This window comes from Denticeps clupeoides, chromosome 18, assembly GCF_900700375.1.
Source record: "Denticeps clupeoides chromosome 18, fDenClu1.1, whole genome shotgun sequence".
Lineage (NCBI taxonomy): Eukaryota > Metazoa > Chordata > Actinopteri > Clupeiformes > Denticipitidae > Denticeps > Denticeps clupeoides.
In genome coordinates this window covers 17,971,426-17,989,888 of record NC_041724.1, presented here as the reverse complement: position 1 = coordinate 17,989,888, position 18,463 = coordinate 17,971,426, and the positions used below count along the sequence as shown (strand labels likewise).

General features: G+C 39.8%; 1 protein-coding gene across 2 annotated transcripts in view; it reads left to right on the top strand.

Annotated features, from left to right (window-relative positions):
* Positions 1–13,207: 13,207 nt before the first annotated feature.
* Positions 13,208–18,463, top strand: part of slitrk2 (SLIT and NTRK-like family, member 2) — a 96,804-nt gene continuing 91,548 nt past the window's right edge. Inside the window, exons 1-2 of one of the 2 annotated variants that reach the window (XM_028960529.1) lie at positions 13,208–16,080; positions 16,255–17,108. In XM_028960529.1, the coding sequence (XP_028816362.1) occupies positions 13,576–16,080; positions 16,255–16,305 (2,556 nt within the window). In that variant the 5' untranslated portion in view covers positions 13,208–13,575 and the 3' untranslated portion in view covers positions 16,306–17,108. Of the gene's footprint in view, positions 16,081–16,254; positions 17,109–18,463 lie in introns of those variants that run through there. The other variant, XM_028960530.1, reaches the window with a different exon arrangement.

Here is an 18,463-nt window from a genome sequence, read left to right as displayed (position 1 = left end):
ATTAGTAGTGTACAAATATTTATATGCTGAATGAAAAACTGTTGAAAATAATAATTGACATAACCAAGGATTCTTAATAGGAATCTTATCATTGTTGAGTGTATCATAAAGCTAATTGTTGAAAATTAAAAATTATTAATGCATAATGTTGCCTTGAAACTTTAAGTATTCTCAGTTGAAGACTGAGACAGTATAGTAGACCATCATATTCCTGTACCAGTTGTACAATGCCAACATCTCCTGCTACTTCTGTTTGTTCTCTCTGAGACACACTGAATCAAGTGCAACAGACAATCTCCAGAGTCTGTTGATGAGGCCGCCAGATACAGTCAGGTCTATAAATATTGGGACATCGACACAATGTTAACATTTTTGGCTCTATACACCATCACAATGGATATCAAATGAAACGAACAAGATGTGCTTTAACTGCAGACTATCAGCTTTTATCTGAGGGTATTTACATCCAAATCAGGTGAACGGTGTAGGAATTACAACAGTTTGCATATGTGCCTCCCACTTGTTAAGGGCACATTGAAGTAGTTTTATGTGGAATGCGACCAATGGCTTACTAGCTACGTTGCAAAAATCGATTTTTACTGAACACTCATTTTATTCACAGCTTGTAAGCTATTTTAATCGGTTGTAAGTTCATGGTTTATCATTAATGATAAACCATGCAGCCTTCATGAACATTCTTTCTAGAACGTAGATCTGCACATGTCGTTCACATGGAAATGAACAACACAATGCCTGAGTTCCTGAGGAAAACATATGCAGTTCAGAACACTGTCCTCACAGCATCATTTGTGAGCATTGATGGTATCAAGTATAATCCAGATATGGTTGTATCTGTTGGTACTTGTTCAGGTCTGCCTGATTTCAGACAGATTTTCAAAATTCTTGTCATCACCAGTGATGTTCTGTTTGTGTGTAAAGATCTGACATGTTGGTACATTGAGCACCTGTGTTCTTTTGAACTTTGCAGTCATGTGCTATCACTGTCAATCAGATCTGAAGGATCCATTTCCTTTGCTAGCCTATAAACTTTGGGGCAGGACCTATGCTACACTCAAACATAATATCATATGCTGAATGAATGATAGTTCAGGTTTAAAGGGAGTTTACAAACCTGAAATTATTTACTCTCATTCTTATTCAGGATTGGAAACGACTAAATACTGCATTAGGGAGAAAAGTCGTGGAAAACAGACATTGCTATTCAAGCTTCAGGAGGACACCCAAACATCATTTAATTTCATTCAACTACAATTGTTAGAATAGTATATAAATGGGTTTCATGAGAAACAAACTGAAATGTAATTCTTTTTTTTTTATTGTCACATCCTGCATGCTTCTAAAAGAACAGCAGTTAAATTCTATTGTATGAAGGGTTGTTCCAGTGAAAGGGATTATATATTGAAGTTGATTTCTCAACAAACCCATTTATTTGCCTTAAATGCTCAGACTATATGGCACAAGTCACATTAAATTATTAATGTTTTTGTGTACTTTTTAAAGTACATTTAAACAAGGCTGAGTCAAACTTTTCAAATTATTTTTTCAAAGGATTGATTTAGAATGGTGTAATTAGACATTTTTTTGTTCTGTTGAAGCTATCATTTTAATTTTTGAAAACTAACTCGATTCTTTAACCTTTGTAGAGAGAAAAAATATGGAGACAAGGACTGTACTCCGAGTTAGAGTTTGTGAAAACGACATCAGAAAAATCATACTTCCTGTGAAACCACAGACAGTTGACTCCCTGATGGAGCAACTTGAATAAAAACTGGGACATCAGTACACGTTCACACTTCAGTATGAAGATCCAGACTTCAACAATTCTCTTGTGAATCTTACCGACATTGCTGACTTGCCAGATAAGCCCACACTGAAGATTGTCTCCCTTGTGACAACACCAACCCCTTGCACAGCTGACACTGAAGTCTTGTCTGTGGCTTCTGATGATCATTCACTTCATTGTCTACGGACTGCATGGCCAGAAACTTTTGAGGTCCCTACTTTTTATGTTGACGTTGAAAACAGATTACGTCAGGGAAATCTACAGTACATGCGAGATCAAACATATCAAACATAAGTGTCAGGAGAGCTTAAGCATGAGATTCTTGAAAAACTCTCAGAGACAATATACAGTTACAAAGCTTACCCAGATAAGGAAGATTTTGAGGCTGTTGCTGCTGCTTTGATAAAAAACATCCCTGCCTTACCCAGCCTGGCTCATCTAAGGGGTGGAATGGGTGGTATGATAGCCTCAGATGGAAAATGGGAAACTACTACTCAAAACTGCGTCAAGCTGGACAGCAGCCTCAGAGAAACATCAAAAGACCCAAGAGGTTTGAAATCAATTTTCTACCAAACTTCCCCAGTGGTGAAGATGAAACCAGCATGGAGTCCAAAAGGAAGGAGATGGTGGAAGACATGAAGAAACGTCATATTATTTCTGCACTGATAGCCAAGAACATGAATTCTACATTTGCCTTGCGTAGAAAAGAACTGATAGAGAAGGAGCCTGCAGTGAAGAATACAGTGGAAAGGTGGCCAGCCCTTTTCACACAGAGTCAGGTGAGTCAATATTCTTGTCTACATTGGTTTTATAATCATTAAAGAAATAGTTCACCCAAAAATTTAAATTAATTTACTCAGGTAGTTCCAAACCTGTATAAATGTCTTTGTTCTGCCGAACACAAAAGAAGATATTTGTAAGAATGTCAGTAACCAAACAGATCTCATCCCCCATTTACTTCCTACTATGGTAGTAATTGGAGGATGAGATCTGTTTTGGTACTGGCAAACATCATCTTTTGTGTTCAGCAGAACTAAGACATTTATACAGATTTGGACCTACCTGAGGGCAAGTAAATTATGATTTTTGGCTACATTATCCCTTTAACCACTTTTTAGATTGAAAAGTGATTGCTTAATGTCAGTTTGCCACAATATTCTTACAGAGTTTAGCCGCATATCTGACAAAAACTTGGAATCAGAATTCTTTCAAGAACTGGACAAATTCACTCAACGTTTCATCGATATCTTCAGGACTAAAGGTGGAGACACTGGCGCCAAACTTAAGACGATTCTGCACCAGATTGAAAATGATGTAAGCTCCTCAGACACATCACAATTTTTTTATATTAAAACAACTGTTTCTTTGGCTGTTGTTCTTTGCTCTGTTTTGTGTTAGTGTCATGAGCACTATTAAGTAGTAATTTTTATCATAACTTTGCAGAAATCCAAAATCAACGCGAGACGAACCACCGTTCTTCATGGACTACCATTCCTTTTCCCACCTGTTTTGTAAGTAGTTTTGTTTGTGATGTGATTCTTATTTAACATTCAAATTGCTCTTTAAACAGTTTTGAGATCTGAACAGTCAGGAAACTGAAACAAAGTAAGGGGTAGGCAAGGACCTGCTCCTGAGGTAGAGAAAGGAAAGTTAAGATAACTTTAGAAAAAAGACAGTATGAAGACACATTTTATATTACATAAAGATAAGAAGTGAAAAACAATAGTAAGAAGGACAATAGGAGATTGGAAATTTAGACAGGACAGATGCAAGAGAAAGTAAGTAAAAAAGGTAAGAAAGTACAGTAAAATAAATATAAAATACAGAAAAGGAGATTAGATTGAAAGAAGGAAAAAATTAATTTTATTTTTATAAACATTTTACATATTACATATTTATATACATTTATAGGTGATTTTTAAAAAATAAATCAATTCTTCTCCATAATTATGTATTTTGATAAATTTTTGAATAGCAAATTATTGGTTTTAGAATAATTATTAACTAATTTATATAGCTGGCCTTCAGTTTGATTTATTGTCTTTTCATTCTGTGGTTTGAATGTCCGTATTCTTTCCTGCATCCACTGATGTGTCCTGTTTCAAAACGCCTGTGTATTTAAACATATTATGGTGTTATTAATTTAGTTTCACATTTTAATGTGCATATCTGCTCTTAAAAATGTTTTGTGGCTTATTTTGACCTCATTATTGCTATTTACCCTGTTTTTAGGACTGTGACGACAATGAAGACTTGTCCAACATTACAATTCGAATTCTGACGGTGAACTGCAACACTACCCTACTCCCTGCATGTTGATGCCACAACAATAGCTATCATTTTGGAAGGTACCGTGGTTGTGGATAACGTGGAAAATCTTCCACAAGCAATGTGTCTGCTCTTTCGACTGATTTATGCTCTAAACTTTTGTCTCTTGGCCATAAGTCACTCAAACCTAAAATCCAATCACTAAAAAATTGCTTGATGCAGTAATATGTCATTGCCATGATGTGAATGTTCAGTACTACACTGATTGTTACACTGACAGTTGTTAAAAATAAAAGCTTACTTAAAGTTTACTTTAAGTTTACTTAATGTTATTTAGTTTTAAAAGAGTTTTATTAGTAGACAATTTTGAAGATAACTATATTAGGAAAGCTTTAATAAATTTACAGACTGTTCAGTGTTTTCAAGCTCTGCTTTTGACCCCTTTGTAAAGATGTTAAAAGAGAGAGAGCGAGAGAGAGAGAGAGAGAGAAGAATTTGTCCTTTATTTTAAGTGCAGTATGTGTTTTTTTTTTTGTCTAAATTGTTTTTGGCAGCCCATGTTGACAGGCATGCCTTAAGTAATGTCTATAGAGCAAATAAACGTTCTAGTGTTGTGCCAAATCTGTGTCTTTGTATTCTTAGATCACCAGCACATTCTTAGATGTGTACTTAGAACTTTGAGTACATCTTGCTTGAGAAATTTAAGGCAATCAGTTTCCATAAATTCTTCTAGTAAAATGAACAAGCAGGTATGTTTAAATAACTGTTTTGTCTACTTATTAATTTTTACAGTGTGGGGTGCTCCATATCTGACCAATGCCTTTCAAGAACATTCACAATTTATATTTACAGACATGTATCGACCAGTTAAATATGAGCTAAACCATCCAAGTGTACAGCCTCTGATTCACACAACAGTTTCTAACCTGTTCAGCAGAATGCAGTGGTCAAAAGTATCAAATGCAGAGTAAGATGAGTAAATGCGGTTATTGTCAGATGACATCAGCAGATCATTTGTCACTCTGACAAGGGCTGTTACCTTGCTGTGGTGAGGTCTAAAACCTGACTGGACCTCTTTTCCAGGAAATTCATGAGCTGTTTTTGCCTTTTCTATGATTTTCCTAATAGCTGGTAGATTTATATCTAGGTCATTTATAATAGGATTTATTATAGCATGTATAAGCTAGTGCTTATGCATGCATTGATCTGATTTAGTAATGGCTTCCATATGGTACCAACAATCTCTTTCAATAGTTTTGTTGGTATACTGAAATCTAGTATATTAGATTCCTGTACTTTCAAATATATTTCAGCATGACTCCTAGTTAGATATTGTGTTAAACATGAGCTGTTAATTAACATGTTAATTAACATTAATAGATATTAAGATATTATGCACTTAAAGTACATATTGGCTAACTACATTACTTTCCTGTATTGTTAAAGACTCTCGTTCCAAGCAAACATTGTTGTTTTCTTTCAAACCTTCTGATAGCATAAGTTTAAGGATATTTTCATAGTACTAGAGACCTTGTTTTTTAGTTATGGTTCTCTTTTTTTAGATTGGCACTACTTCATCTAAGGTTTGGCAAAGAGTGTCATCAAATTACTTAATTATGTTGTCCAGCTCTGAGGGAGTCAGTTTTGATGGAATCTTACTTACAGAAGTGAACTTAGGGAGTGTTCCTAAAAACTCAGTAGTAGTGTTTATTTTTATTGGCATATTTTCATCAGAAATACTACTATGAGGTAAAATCTTCATAGTGCTAACTGCAATTTAATAGCCTAGTATTGAATCTATTTTTCCTCGAGTGGAGTGATTTCTTCATGTGAGATCTTATGTAAGGAACAAAATGAAGAAATTGCACAATGGACGAGTCATCCTGAAGGAAAAGTATGTTTTCATCATCACTCATCATCGATTGTGACTCTGGCTAGTGGATTGCACTACATAGCAATCACCTGTCTATATAAGAGCTTACAGGTCACAGTGCATGTCAGGGAAAATAAGAATCATGAGGTCTAAGGAACTGCCTGAAGAGCTCAGAAGCAGAATTGTGACAAGACACAGATCTGGCCAAGGTTCCAAAAAATATTCTGCTGCACTTAAAGTACCTAAAGTGGCCTCCAAAATCCTTAAATGGAAGATGTTTGGGATGACCAAAACCCTTCCTAGAGCTGGCTGGCCGGCCAAACTGAGCTATTGGGGGAGAAAAGCCCTGGTGAGAGAGGTAAAGAAGAACTCAAAGATCACTTTGGCTGAGTTCCAGAAATGCAGTCAGAAGACGGGAGAAAGAAGGAAGCTTTGCCAAAGTTTTACCTTCCAACACAACAATGACCCTAAGCACACAGCTAAAATACTGAAAGAGTGGCTTCACAACAACTCTGTGACTGTTCTTGAATGGTCCGGCCACAGCTCTGACTTAGACCCAATTGTGCATCTCTGGAGAGACCTGAAAATGAATGTCCACCAACATTTACCATCTAAACTGCCGGAACTGGAAAGAATCTGCAAGGAGGAATGGCAGAGGATCCTTGATGCCATGTGTGAAAATGTGTTGCATCTTTCCCAAAAAGACTCATGGCTGTATTAGATCAAAAGGGTGCTTCTACTAAATACTGAGCAAAGGGTCTGAATACTTAGGACCATGCGATATATATTTTGTAGAAGCACACTTTTTACTAAATCTGCAAAAATGTATATACACACATGCAGATAAACGTGTCTGTGTGTGTATATACATACACATACAGTCCCTGACAAAAGTCTTGTCGCTTATGTACAAATTTACGTCAAGTGCTGCTGAAATACAAACCAGATTCCAAAAAAGCTGGGACACTAAACAAATCGTGAATAAAAACTGAATGCAATGATGTGGAGATCGCTAACATCAAAATTGTTTTTGTAATAGAACGTAGATGACAGATCAAACGTTTAATTCGAGTAAATGTATAATTTTAAAGGAAAAATATGTTGATTACAAATTTCACAGTGTCAACAAATCAAAAAAGTTGGGACAAGTAGCAATAAGAGGCTGGAAAAAATAAATTTGAGCATAACGAAGAGCTGGAAGACAAATTAACACTAATTAAGTCAAATGGCTACATGATTGGGTATAAAAAGAGCTTCTCAGAGTGGCAGTGTCTCTCAGAAGCCAAGGTGGGTAGAGGATCACCAATTCCCACAATGTTGCGCAGAAAGATAGTGGAGCAATATCAGAAAGGTGTTACCCAGCGAAAAATTGCAAAGACTTTGCATCTATCATCATCAACTGTGCATAACATCATCTGAAGATTCAGAGAATCTTGAACAATCTCTGTGCGTAAGGGTCAAGGCTGTAAAACCATACAGGATGCCCATGATCTCCGGGCCCTTAAACGACACTTGCTTCACAGTAGCATTCCTGGTTGTGGTACAATCACAGAATGGGCTCAGGAATACTTTCACAGCACCACTACTTAATTTGATGACATATTTTTGTATTTGCAGTAAATTTGTACAATTTCTTTATAGGCGACAAAACTTTTTTGTTTTGCCAAATTTGACCTTTCTGGCTTGATTTTTCAGTGAAACTAATTCATTTCAATGCATTAAGCATAATTTGGAAAGATTTTACATTTACTTTTAAGGCATTTGGCAGACGCACTTATCTAGAGCGACTTACAACATGCTTCCATGTTACCATCAATAAAGTGATCAATTCTCTTTCACTTGGACCCCTCAACTATGAATACAAAATTTGTATTCACTATGTTGTAGTTTCTATACATAAGTCACACAATAAGATGGTTACAAGTTAATCTAAATATTCTCTAAAGAGGAAGGTCTTAAGCTGCCAGGGGCAGTGGTGGCCTAGCGGTTAAGGAAGCGGCCCCGTAATCAGAAGGTTACCGGTTCGAATCCCGAGCCGCCAAGGTGCCACTGAGGTGCCACTGAGCAAAGCACCGTCCCCACACACTGCTCCCCGGGCGCCTGTCATGGCTGCCCACTGCTCACTCAGGGTGATGGGTTAAATGCAGAGGACAAATTTCACTGTGTGCACCGTGTGCTGTGCTGCTGTGTATCACATGTGACAATCACTTCACATATTTGAAAGTGCTCAGTGACTGAGCTGTTCTGACCTCAAGGGGACGTTCATTTCACCACCGAGGGGCCAAGACAGAGAAGAGTCTAGATGAGTGTCTTTCTTTTTACCTTCACAGATGGAGGGACCAGGTAAGCAGAACTGGAGGCTCGGAGAATATGATATGCAGTGTGAGGTATAATAAGGGCTGTGTGCTACACCATGTTTGCATGCAGATACTGGGAGACAGTGTAGGGAACGTAGCAAAAGGGTGGTGTGGGAGAATTTGGGAAGGTTGAAGATCAGTCATACTGCTGCATTTTGTATTATTTGTAGAGGTTGGATGGTACCTAGAGGTAGACCAGCTAGAAGGGAGTTGCAGTAATCCAGTTGTCAAAAAAAAACTGAACCAGTGTCTGGGTAGCCTGTGTTGACCACAGTTAAAATAGTTTTGGATTTTTCATTAGTTTTAGTTTTTATTTCGTTTAGATTTTTTTTTTTCAAATTCAGTTAGTTTTAATTAGTTTTTAGAGGCAGATTTACTAGTTTTTATTAGTTTTGATATTTTGAAATGGCCTAGTTTTAGTTTAGTTTTTATTAGTTACAGTGTTAGTTTTAGTTTTTTTTTTGTAAATTAGGATATTTGTCAGGTGCATGAATCAAAATCACCAGAATAGCCTTATCCATCTTAGCTCCGATAAGGTTATTGACTCTTGCAGCTCCGGGTGTTTTGAATTTTGGTTCGAGTGAAGTGGTGAACTTTTTGAAGGTAATCGAGTCACACAGTCGTGTAGACATTCCAGTCTTAATAAACATATTTACCAATGCTTCTTCTCATTTGTGGTGTTCCTGCGTATTTACTAGCCAGCAGCTACTTGGTCGGCGGTGGAAGCAGTCCATTATGGATGCTGTAGTATCACGTTCCTTTCCCATGTTACCTGGCCTGGCTACCGCTTCTCTTTCTGGGGAGGGCGGGCGAGAGGCTGGCTTGTTCAGGTACTCTTGGTTCGCCTTTTTGTGTGAGCTTTTCAAATGGACTTTCAGATTCGTGGGGTTTTTCCCCTTGAGAAGTATTCCACATATTGTATCACCTGCTTCTACAACAAGGCACTTACTTTTATTTTTGCCACTGTCATAATCAAAGAAATCCCAAATAGGACTTTCTTCCGCTTTCTTCCGACTTTCGCTGCAGCCATCACGCTAGCTGGCGGCGTCACGGACAGACTATGGACACGTGACGTCACAGACCACGTGTTACCATAATGGTCAAAAACCTGGCTTAAAACTGGCAGCGTGAAATAAATAGATTTTAATTCAACCCAAAAGGCTTATTACAAAGACGAAAATGAAGGACGTTTTTGCTATAATATTAGTTCGTTTAAGTTCGTTTTGTATACACACAAAACAGTTTCAGTTAGTTTTCTTTTTTTTTTTTAACTCTTTATTTCAGTTAACGAAAATGCTTTTTCAATTCAAGTTTTAGTTTTATCGTTCGTTTTCGTTAACTATAATAACGTTGGTGTTGACAGATAAGGACGGATTTGTCTGATATTGTAGAGAAAGAATCTACATGAGCCGGAAAGATTGCTGATGTGAGTCGAGAAGGAGAGTTGGTTGTCTATTGTTACTCCAAGGTTGCTGGTAGAAGGAGAGAGCTATGAGGAATCTGCTGGAATGAATATTAGTTCAGTTTGGGTAGGATTAAGTTTGAGGTGATGGGCTGTCATCTAAGATGAGATGTCAGTTAGACATGCAGAGATTTTGGAAGCAGCATGTAGATCTGAGGGAGGAAAAGAGAAGATGAGTTGTGTGTCGTCGGCATAGCAGTGTTAGGATAATCCATGTGAGAAAATGACCTCATCAAGTGATCTCGTATAGAGGGAAAAAAGGAGAGGACCTAGAACTGAGCCTTGACGGACACCAGTGGAGAGTCTATGTGAGGCAGAGGTGGATCCTTTCCAAGTCACATGGTTAGATCACTCATCAAGGTAGGAAGCAAACCACTGCCATGCTCAGCCCTGAATTCCAAGCCTCTTCAGGATAGACAAGAGTATTTTAGCTTTTCATATGAACTATTTCTAACACCATCTGATTAATTAAAATTCATGTTAATAGTAAATTGTTTCTACTAAATAGATACGCGACAAGACCTTTGTCAGGGACTGTACATACAAACACACACACACACACACACATATATATAAAACAGCAGAACATTTCTCTTCCTTTGGAGAACACCTACCAGCACCAACAGCTGAAGAACCAAGACCATGATCCCTGTGACTGATATCTTCATATTTTTTTTACTGAAACACATGTTAGACCCTGGAATTTGTCCTGGCATGTCAATCATTGACAAATAGTCATTGATTCCTGGGTTTAGTGTAAGTTTCATTTCCTTTCCCATTAGGAAATCCTGCAGAGGGGTGGGGAGCCAAGCAGAAACACAGACCCCATTCCTAAAAGGCCCCAGTCCTGGTGTGTGTGCACCAGACTGGAAATTTTGGGGATATAATAGCTTTCTTCACCAGGTCCCTACAGGCCCTCTCTGAAAAAGACTCCCATGACACCTTGGTAGCCTAATCAGCCCAATTCAGCCCAAACCCTACTGCCATTATAAACACATCAGTCTCCTCCGACCCCGCTGTCCAGCTGGTGTGCTTCTGGAGTATGGCTTTAATGCCCAGTTCTAGAAAAAACATTTTATTCAGGAATATGTGATGCAAATCCACAGCAAGGATTGTGGCAACAGGATATCATGACTAACATGCACATACAGCATTTCTCTGTGGCATATCCTAGTTCCCCGGGGATCAAAATGAAAAACATTTGGGTTATATAATTCATATATGTATTGCTAATTAACAGTAACTTTTACATAAAACCAAAAAAAATATTCTATCCCTCATGAATAGACACTGTTTGTAGTCCAATTATTAGTATTTAGAAAACAGCACAGTTACATAATTATGTATCATATCCACTGGTATGCTCATGTATTGTTTCTGTCACATGATGCCGCTCACGTGCACCACGAACACTGAGACAAGTATTTAATCAGCCACGCACCTGTCATCAGTGCTCTGTAATTATCTGGATTGCAGACTAGCAACCTGACTCAACATAGCTCTTCTTAAAAAAACACATAAAACCGATCTCAACCCTGTTCCTTTCTCTTGTCTCGATTACGCGACAACCGCGTATGTGTGTGAGTTTTATTATTGTTTTTGTATCATCGCAGACACAAAAGTTGAGTTAATAATTTTTTTAGGACCTCTAAGAACCTCAGAACCCTCAAATATTTTTTGCATTAGACCTTAAATTTTATCTTAAGCAAAACACTTATGACATGGTTCTGCATGGAAGTTGGCAACACCTGAGACTGGGGGCCATAAAGTGTCATGTAAGGGGTCCCCATTCATCTCCAGGTCCAACCGCTGATGTCCACAGATCGTTCCAGTCAGCACTTCTATAGCGCCAGGAGAAGTGATTAATCAATGAGTGGCCATACTGCCCTGCATGAGCTATAGCCAGACCTGGTCATTGTTTCAGGGAGGCAGGGAGCAGGATTTTTTTTTTCTCAGACTCATGTATTCACTCATGTAAATTTTTGTTTCTTTCTCTTTTTAACAACACTACTTTGATTTTTGTATAGCCTAAAATCACAAACAGTCTTAATGGGCCTTACAGGCACTGAAAAACAACACCCCTCAAATTTGGATCATCTCTGGAAACAAGGAACAACTCCATAGAAAACACACATGGAAAAAACATTGGGAAGGAGTAATTCAGAGATGAACCCATTTCCAGGGTAGCAAGAGCATGCAATGGGCATGAAGTATGGTTTATGAGTATAAGACATCCATTATTTTAAAGATTATACAATCTAGCTCTCAATTGTATAATTGTATGCTCTCAAATATGGCCTTTAGTGTTTTTTTTTATCCAGTGGATCCATTTATGTTTGAAGGTGTACAATAAGCTATCTGATCAGTTCTTGTCAAATAGTATTCCCTATATCTGTGTTATGATGTACATTATTCAATTAAAATAAGAGGAATGCTTTGAAGAGCAATATCTCTTTAAAACTCGTATTATTTTCAATTTCATCAGTGTAAAGAGATTTCATCACTGCTGTAAAAAAGGTTTTAAAGTGTGTATTGTCAAAAAAGTTTAACAATTATATTAATGCACTCAAATATGGTGAAAATATCAATATACCACAAAAATGTATTTTTTGTAACATTTAATGTTATTAAATGTTAAATGTTCTACTTATGTTTGCATTTTTTCTATATTGATATTTTAATATGAAATAATAATACCATAAAAAGTATTATTAAAAATGATTCGACCCCTTCATACATCATGCTGTTAGTCTGCATATGACTGTTATCGCTGGTTCACTGCATGTAGATCAATAATACATGACCAGCACACCTTTAGCCTGAGGACCACATATAACGCTACAGGCCCAGAACTATTCACAAGGCTCCTGCCAGGAACGTCTTGCCACTTGGCTGTTAATTATGGATTGCATGCGTCGTAACAACTGCTCTTCTCTCATCTGCTCTTTACTAGTTTAATGTATGGAGATATTAGGTGCGTCTTGCGAACGTTTGGATGATGTCAGAAGATCATCCTGCTGCATTTCAACAGGCTGTACGGCTCTTTTGTGAAACTTCCGGTCGAGGTGTTAATTCCACCGCCTAGTGGAGAGCATAATTATAGCAGTAATAAAGATTCTATATCCAGACAGGAGAAATCCAGAATCTGTACATAACGCACATAACGGATTACATAAAAATAACTGCTATAATAATAATTATTCTTAGAAAAAGAATAAACGAAGGTATTCATATTTTTATTATCACATTACTATAATTAACAATAATAATAATATTAATATTGTAGTTGTTCAGAAAAGTGACGTATAAACCCAGTGCCTTGTGTGTGACGATGCCAGTCTGAAGATGTTTTTAACCGCGCAGACACATGCGCGCGCACACACACACGCACGCACCTCCCCCACCCCCGCGCGCGCGCGCGCACACACACTCTCACACACACACACACACACACACACACACAGAGACAGGAGCAGCATTGAGCGGAGGGAATGGACGTGCGCAGACACACATCAGTGTGCTCCGAGTTGCTCCGCGGATGAAGCGGGGACAAGGATGATATGGCGCGGCTGAAATAGAGACGCGTATCTCGATGGCTTCGGTGATTCATCTCGCGTCCCCTTTGCCTTCTCTATGTTGGAGGGAGTCGCAGAGGAGCGCCGTGCTCCGGCGCGCCCGCCTCAGTTTCTGACCGTTTGGATTATAGGAAAGGATTTTTTCCCTGTTTTTACGTATTTTTGTTTCAATTTTTGCGTTAAAATCTGCCGCGCTGTGAGATATTAAAGCTGGAATATTCTGCAACGCTGCAAAAATGCTGAGCAACGTCCTGCTGCTTAGCCTTTTAACTGTGACCAGTTTCTCCTCCAAGACAGAAAGCCGCAAAACTTCTAAAGACATCTGCAGGAACCGCTGCTCTTGCGAGGAGAAGGAGAGTTTGCTCAACATCAACTGCGAGAACAAGGGATTCAGCACCGTCAGCCAGTTCCAGCCACCCCAGAATAAAATATGCCAGCTCTTCCTGAACGGGAACAGCCTCACGCGCCTCAGCGCCAACGAATTTGCCAACTACAGCAATGTGACGTCCCTTCATCTGGGCAACAACGGGCTGCAAGAGATCCGGGCCGGAGCTTTTAATGGATTGAGGAACCTTAGGCGACTTCACCTCAACAACAACAACCTGGAGATGGTCCGGGAGGAGACCTTCACAGGCCTGGAAAGTTTGGAATATCTGCAAGCAGATTACAATTACATCAGCGTCATCGAGGCGGGTGCGTTCAACAAGCTGAACAAGCTGAAGGTGCTGATCCTGAACGACAACCTCTTGCTCTCTCTGCCACACAACATCTTTCGCTTCATGCTGCTGACGCACCTGGACCTGAGGGGGAACCGGCTGAAGATGCTGCCCTTCGCTGGGGTCCTGGAGCATATCGGGGGGATCATGGAAATCCAGCTGGAGGAGAACCCATGGAACTGCACGTGCGACCTGATCCCGCTGAAGTCCTGGCTGGACACCATCTCGATGTTCGTAGGGGACATTGTGTGTGAGACGCCCTTCCGGCTGCATGGGAAGGACATCACGCAGCTCATAAAGCAGGATCTTTGTCCTCGCAAGAGCACAGGCGAGTCAGGGGTTCGTGCCATGCAGCCCCCCTCTGACTCCCACTTCTACTCACCGACGCTGCGTGCACATGGCATGCCGACACGAGCTCCCAAAGCGTCCCGCCCACCAAAAATGCGTAGCCGCCCCACTCCTCGCATGACTTCCAGCAGGGATAAACATGTGTTCGGGCCTATTATGGTTTATCAGACTCGCTCGCCGGTGCCCATGTCCTGCCCTAGCGTGTGTGTCTGCACGTCCCAGAATTCAGACAGTGGACTTAATGTAAACTGTCAGGAACGCAAGTTGCACAACATTTCTGACCTTCAGCCCAGGCCGTCCTATCCAAAAAAACTACACCTAACTGGGAACTATTTACAGATCCTTTTCAGAACGGACCTCACTGAGTACAGCTCACTGGAGCTGCTGCACCTGGGTAATAACAGGATTGCCATCATTCAGGATGGGACTTTTGAGAACCTGGCCAATTTGCGGAGGCTTTACCTCAATGGCAATTATATAGAGAGCCTGTCACAGGCACTTTTCTCTGGCCTGCAGAGTCTGCAGTACTTATACCTGGAGTACAACATCATCAAAGAGATTTTACCACAGACCTTCAACTCATTGCACAACCTGCAGCTGCTGTTCCTCAACAACAACCTCCTGCGTTCCCTGCCTGAGAATGTGTTTGAGGGAACGATGCTGACAAGGCTCAACCTGAGGAACAACCACTTCTCCCACCTGCCTGTGGAAGGTGTGCTGGACCAGTTATCCCCATTCATCCAGATCGATCTGCAGGAGAATCCATGGGACTGTACATGTGACATTGTCCCTCTGAAGAACTGGATGGAGCTTTCCAGCACCAGTGTGGTGGTCAACGAAATCACTTGTGACTCCCCGTCCAAACATGCAGGCCGCCTGTTGCGGTCCCTACGAAATGATGGCATCTGTCCTGAGACCAACAAGGTCCCTGCCACCAAGGCCCCAACGGTAACCCCCAGCGCTGAGCCGACGTCCTGCTCCACGGCTACCTCCATGGAAGGGAACATACCAGAAATGCATGCAGAAGTGCCCTTGTCTGTTCTAATATTGGGAGTACTAGTGGTGTTCATCTTGTCGGTCTGCCTGGGGGCGGGATTGTTTGTTTTTGTCCTTAAACGGCGCAAAGGCGTGGAGAGTGTCCCAGTGAGCGCCAATAACCTGGACGTGAGCTCCTTTCAGATACAGTATAGCACATATGGCACGGAGCTGAGCACAGAGAAGACTGAGAGCCACGTCTACAACTATATCCCTCCACCCATGGGCCAGATGTGTCAGAACCCGATATACATGCAGAAAGACAGTGAGCAGGTGGCCTACTTCAAGAACCTGAACCTTGGACTCAGCTCTCTGGAGCCCAAACAGGATGAGCTGGCCGCCAGCTCCGCCTTCACCATAAGCACAATGCAGTTTTTGGACAAGCAGCCCAGTAGCATCCAAGAACCCGAGCTCTTGTACCAGAACATCGCTGAGAGGGTGAAGGAGCTTCCAACTGCTGCACCACTCAACTACAACTTTTGCACTTTACCCAACAGATCATTTGTGCCATCATATGAGGTGGCAGCTCGGAGGCACAATCAGGAGCATCTAAACAAGACCACCCTGTATGGAACCCCGTGCAAGTACTACATGGAGCAGTCGAAATGTGAGCCGCCCTTACTGCCATCCAAGTTCAAAAAGGTACCGGACTACCTCGAGGTGCAGACTGCTATGAGTCAGCTGTAAAAGCAGTCCACCAGGATGCAAAGCAACCTAGAAAGCAAACAAACTGTAAACTAAAAAACTATAAATGCACCTGCAATCAAAATGTGATCTACATATAAATATATATATATATATTTTTTTTCTCTCCAGAATTTAAAATATCTAAATTATAACACGTACTTGAACAAATCCAGACTGTAGCAAAACTGTTTAATGCAGTTTAGAGAGCCTGAGGACTGATTCACACTGACATTCCTGTACATAATGTCTGGCAGTGAAGTCATGGTGAGTGTTACCCACTCTTTGTGTTAATTTTTTTTGTTGTTGTTTTTTTTTAGTTTTTTTACTTTTTCTGTAGAAGTGCCTTTGCACTCCCAAGTATTTTATTCGTACTGTTCCCTATACTTGCCTGCTACTTTTTAAACACTTTTTACAGTGCTGTGCTGTAAAAGACTCCTTCTTGTGAACTTCTCTGTCCAGTGCATTGGATGAAGCAGAGTTTACAGGATTACATTTTTTTTTTTTGAGGACAGAAGGCTTTTCAGTGCAAGGTGAATGAATGTAAGGCAATACCATGAGTGTTCAGATTGATTAAATTTTCACAGTAATATGTCTGAATTCATGGTTGCTTTGTGTACTTCCTGTTGTTGATAATGCTCTTTGGCTGCGCTCTCTGGTCATTTACACCAGATAGATCCCTTTGGCCCCATAGGTAGAGTGGGAAAAATAGGAGGAAAGGATTGGGTGCTGTGCCATAGCTGCGATTGCAATAAAAAGTCTGCAGTGCTGCAGACATATGCTCTACTGATCCTTACCCTGCAATTATATACACTCCTCATCCACCATAATATCCTGTTGGCAAAGGGAAGTATTTTATGGGCATCATGTATGAAAGCAATCACTGCAAGAAATGTTTACCGCCATGGGCAGCCGGAGGCACGGTGGCCATTTCAGAGAACCTGAGAATGAATGAATGAAAAAAAAAAAAAAAAAAATATATATATATATATATATATATATATATCTCTCCCATTTCAAATGGGAACGGCCTTTCTTCCCCTTCTTCCACAATGAGCCACTGTGCTGCTGCTTCCTGGTGCTGCTGAAAATGGGTGGCTGCTGCCTGCCCTGCACATAAATGAGCTCCGCTAACAGACCACTTGTCTTCTTATCGCATAAAGGATAGGGGCTGTAGGATTAAGACGTCAAGCTGCGGCTTTGAAATAAATCATTCACTGGGAACTTGGCATGCTGGTGTGTTGCACTGCAGAGCTGTATTATAGATTCTAGCGCCTGCATTTGTGCGTTGATGTTCGGTCTATTTATCAGCATCTGAAATTAAATATAAAGCATTTTATTTCACAGCTCAGCAATTTTAATGCAGACCACTTGGGTTAAACAGGAGGCTAGTCATGTGAATGTTCAATCATATAAAACAGCAAAATTTCTATTTATTGATCAATTATGCAATATGACATTGGCAGGATAGTGATATGACAAAACAATGTGAGCACAATTAACATTTGTTGAGTTGAAGGTGTGCTGTCTCACATAAAACTGGATAATGAAAAAAAGTTGTTCTACAGATAAAGATTTTCCTGAGCATATGAATGCACTTTCAATGATGTAATATCGATTGCAATGTTGTTAGAGAGTGTATAAAGAACACATTGAATTACAGTGTGTGTGTGCATGTTCTGCTGAAGTGGGTCTGATTTGTTTAGGCAGATTTCTCCTGTTTGGCTGAATGAACCTTGTGAGGCCTTTCCGTGTTATTTTTCCCTTGAGATATCCATCCTGCTGAGAGCTGAACTTGATGTGGTATCAATGAGTTTCTTCATGGTAGGAGGAATAAGTAGCGCTAGGTATGGTTTATATGTTATGTGTCATGATAAGACTCCCAGGCAGAATTCAGGGCATTACGTAAGATGCACACTCTTCCCTAGAAACCAGCCAGTCCAAAGCATGGAGCAGTCAGGGTGTCTGATTAAAAATATGAAATGGATGTAGCAGAAGAACAAAAATAAAGAATATGTTAGAAAATATATTTACTATTTTGCTGGATCAATCTAAATAGCTAAATGTTGGGTGTTCATTTCCAAATAACATTATACATTGAATAGATTTTCTATATTAACATTAAATATGAAAATATGTTTAACAATATTTTCTGGGATTAAATCACATGGGGCTGGAAAATGTATCAACAAAATGTATAAACTGAATTTATAATAACATAAACCAGTGCTGCTGTTATTTGTTATACTTGTCACATGAACAAAGTGAAATTGCATATTTTACATATCTGGAATATATACAGAATCTATATTTCAACTATATTTGGCCATTTGTTCTCCCT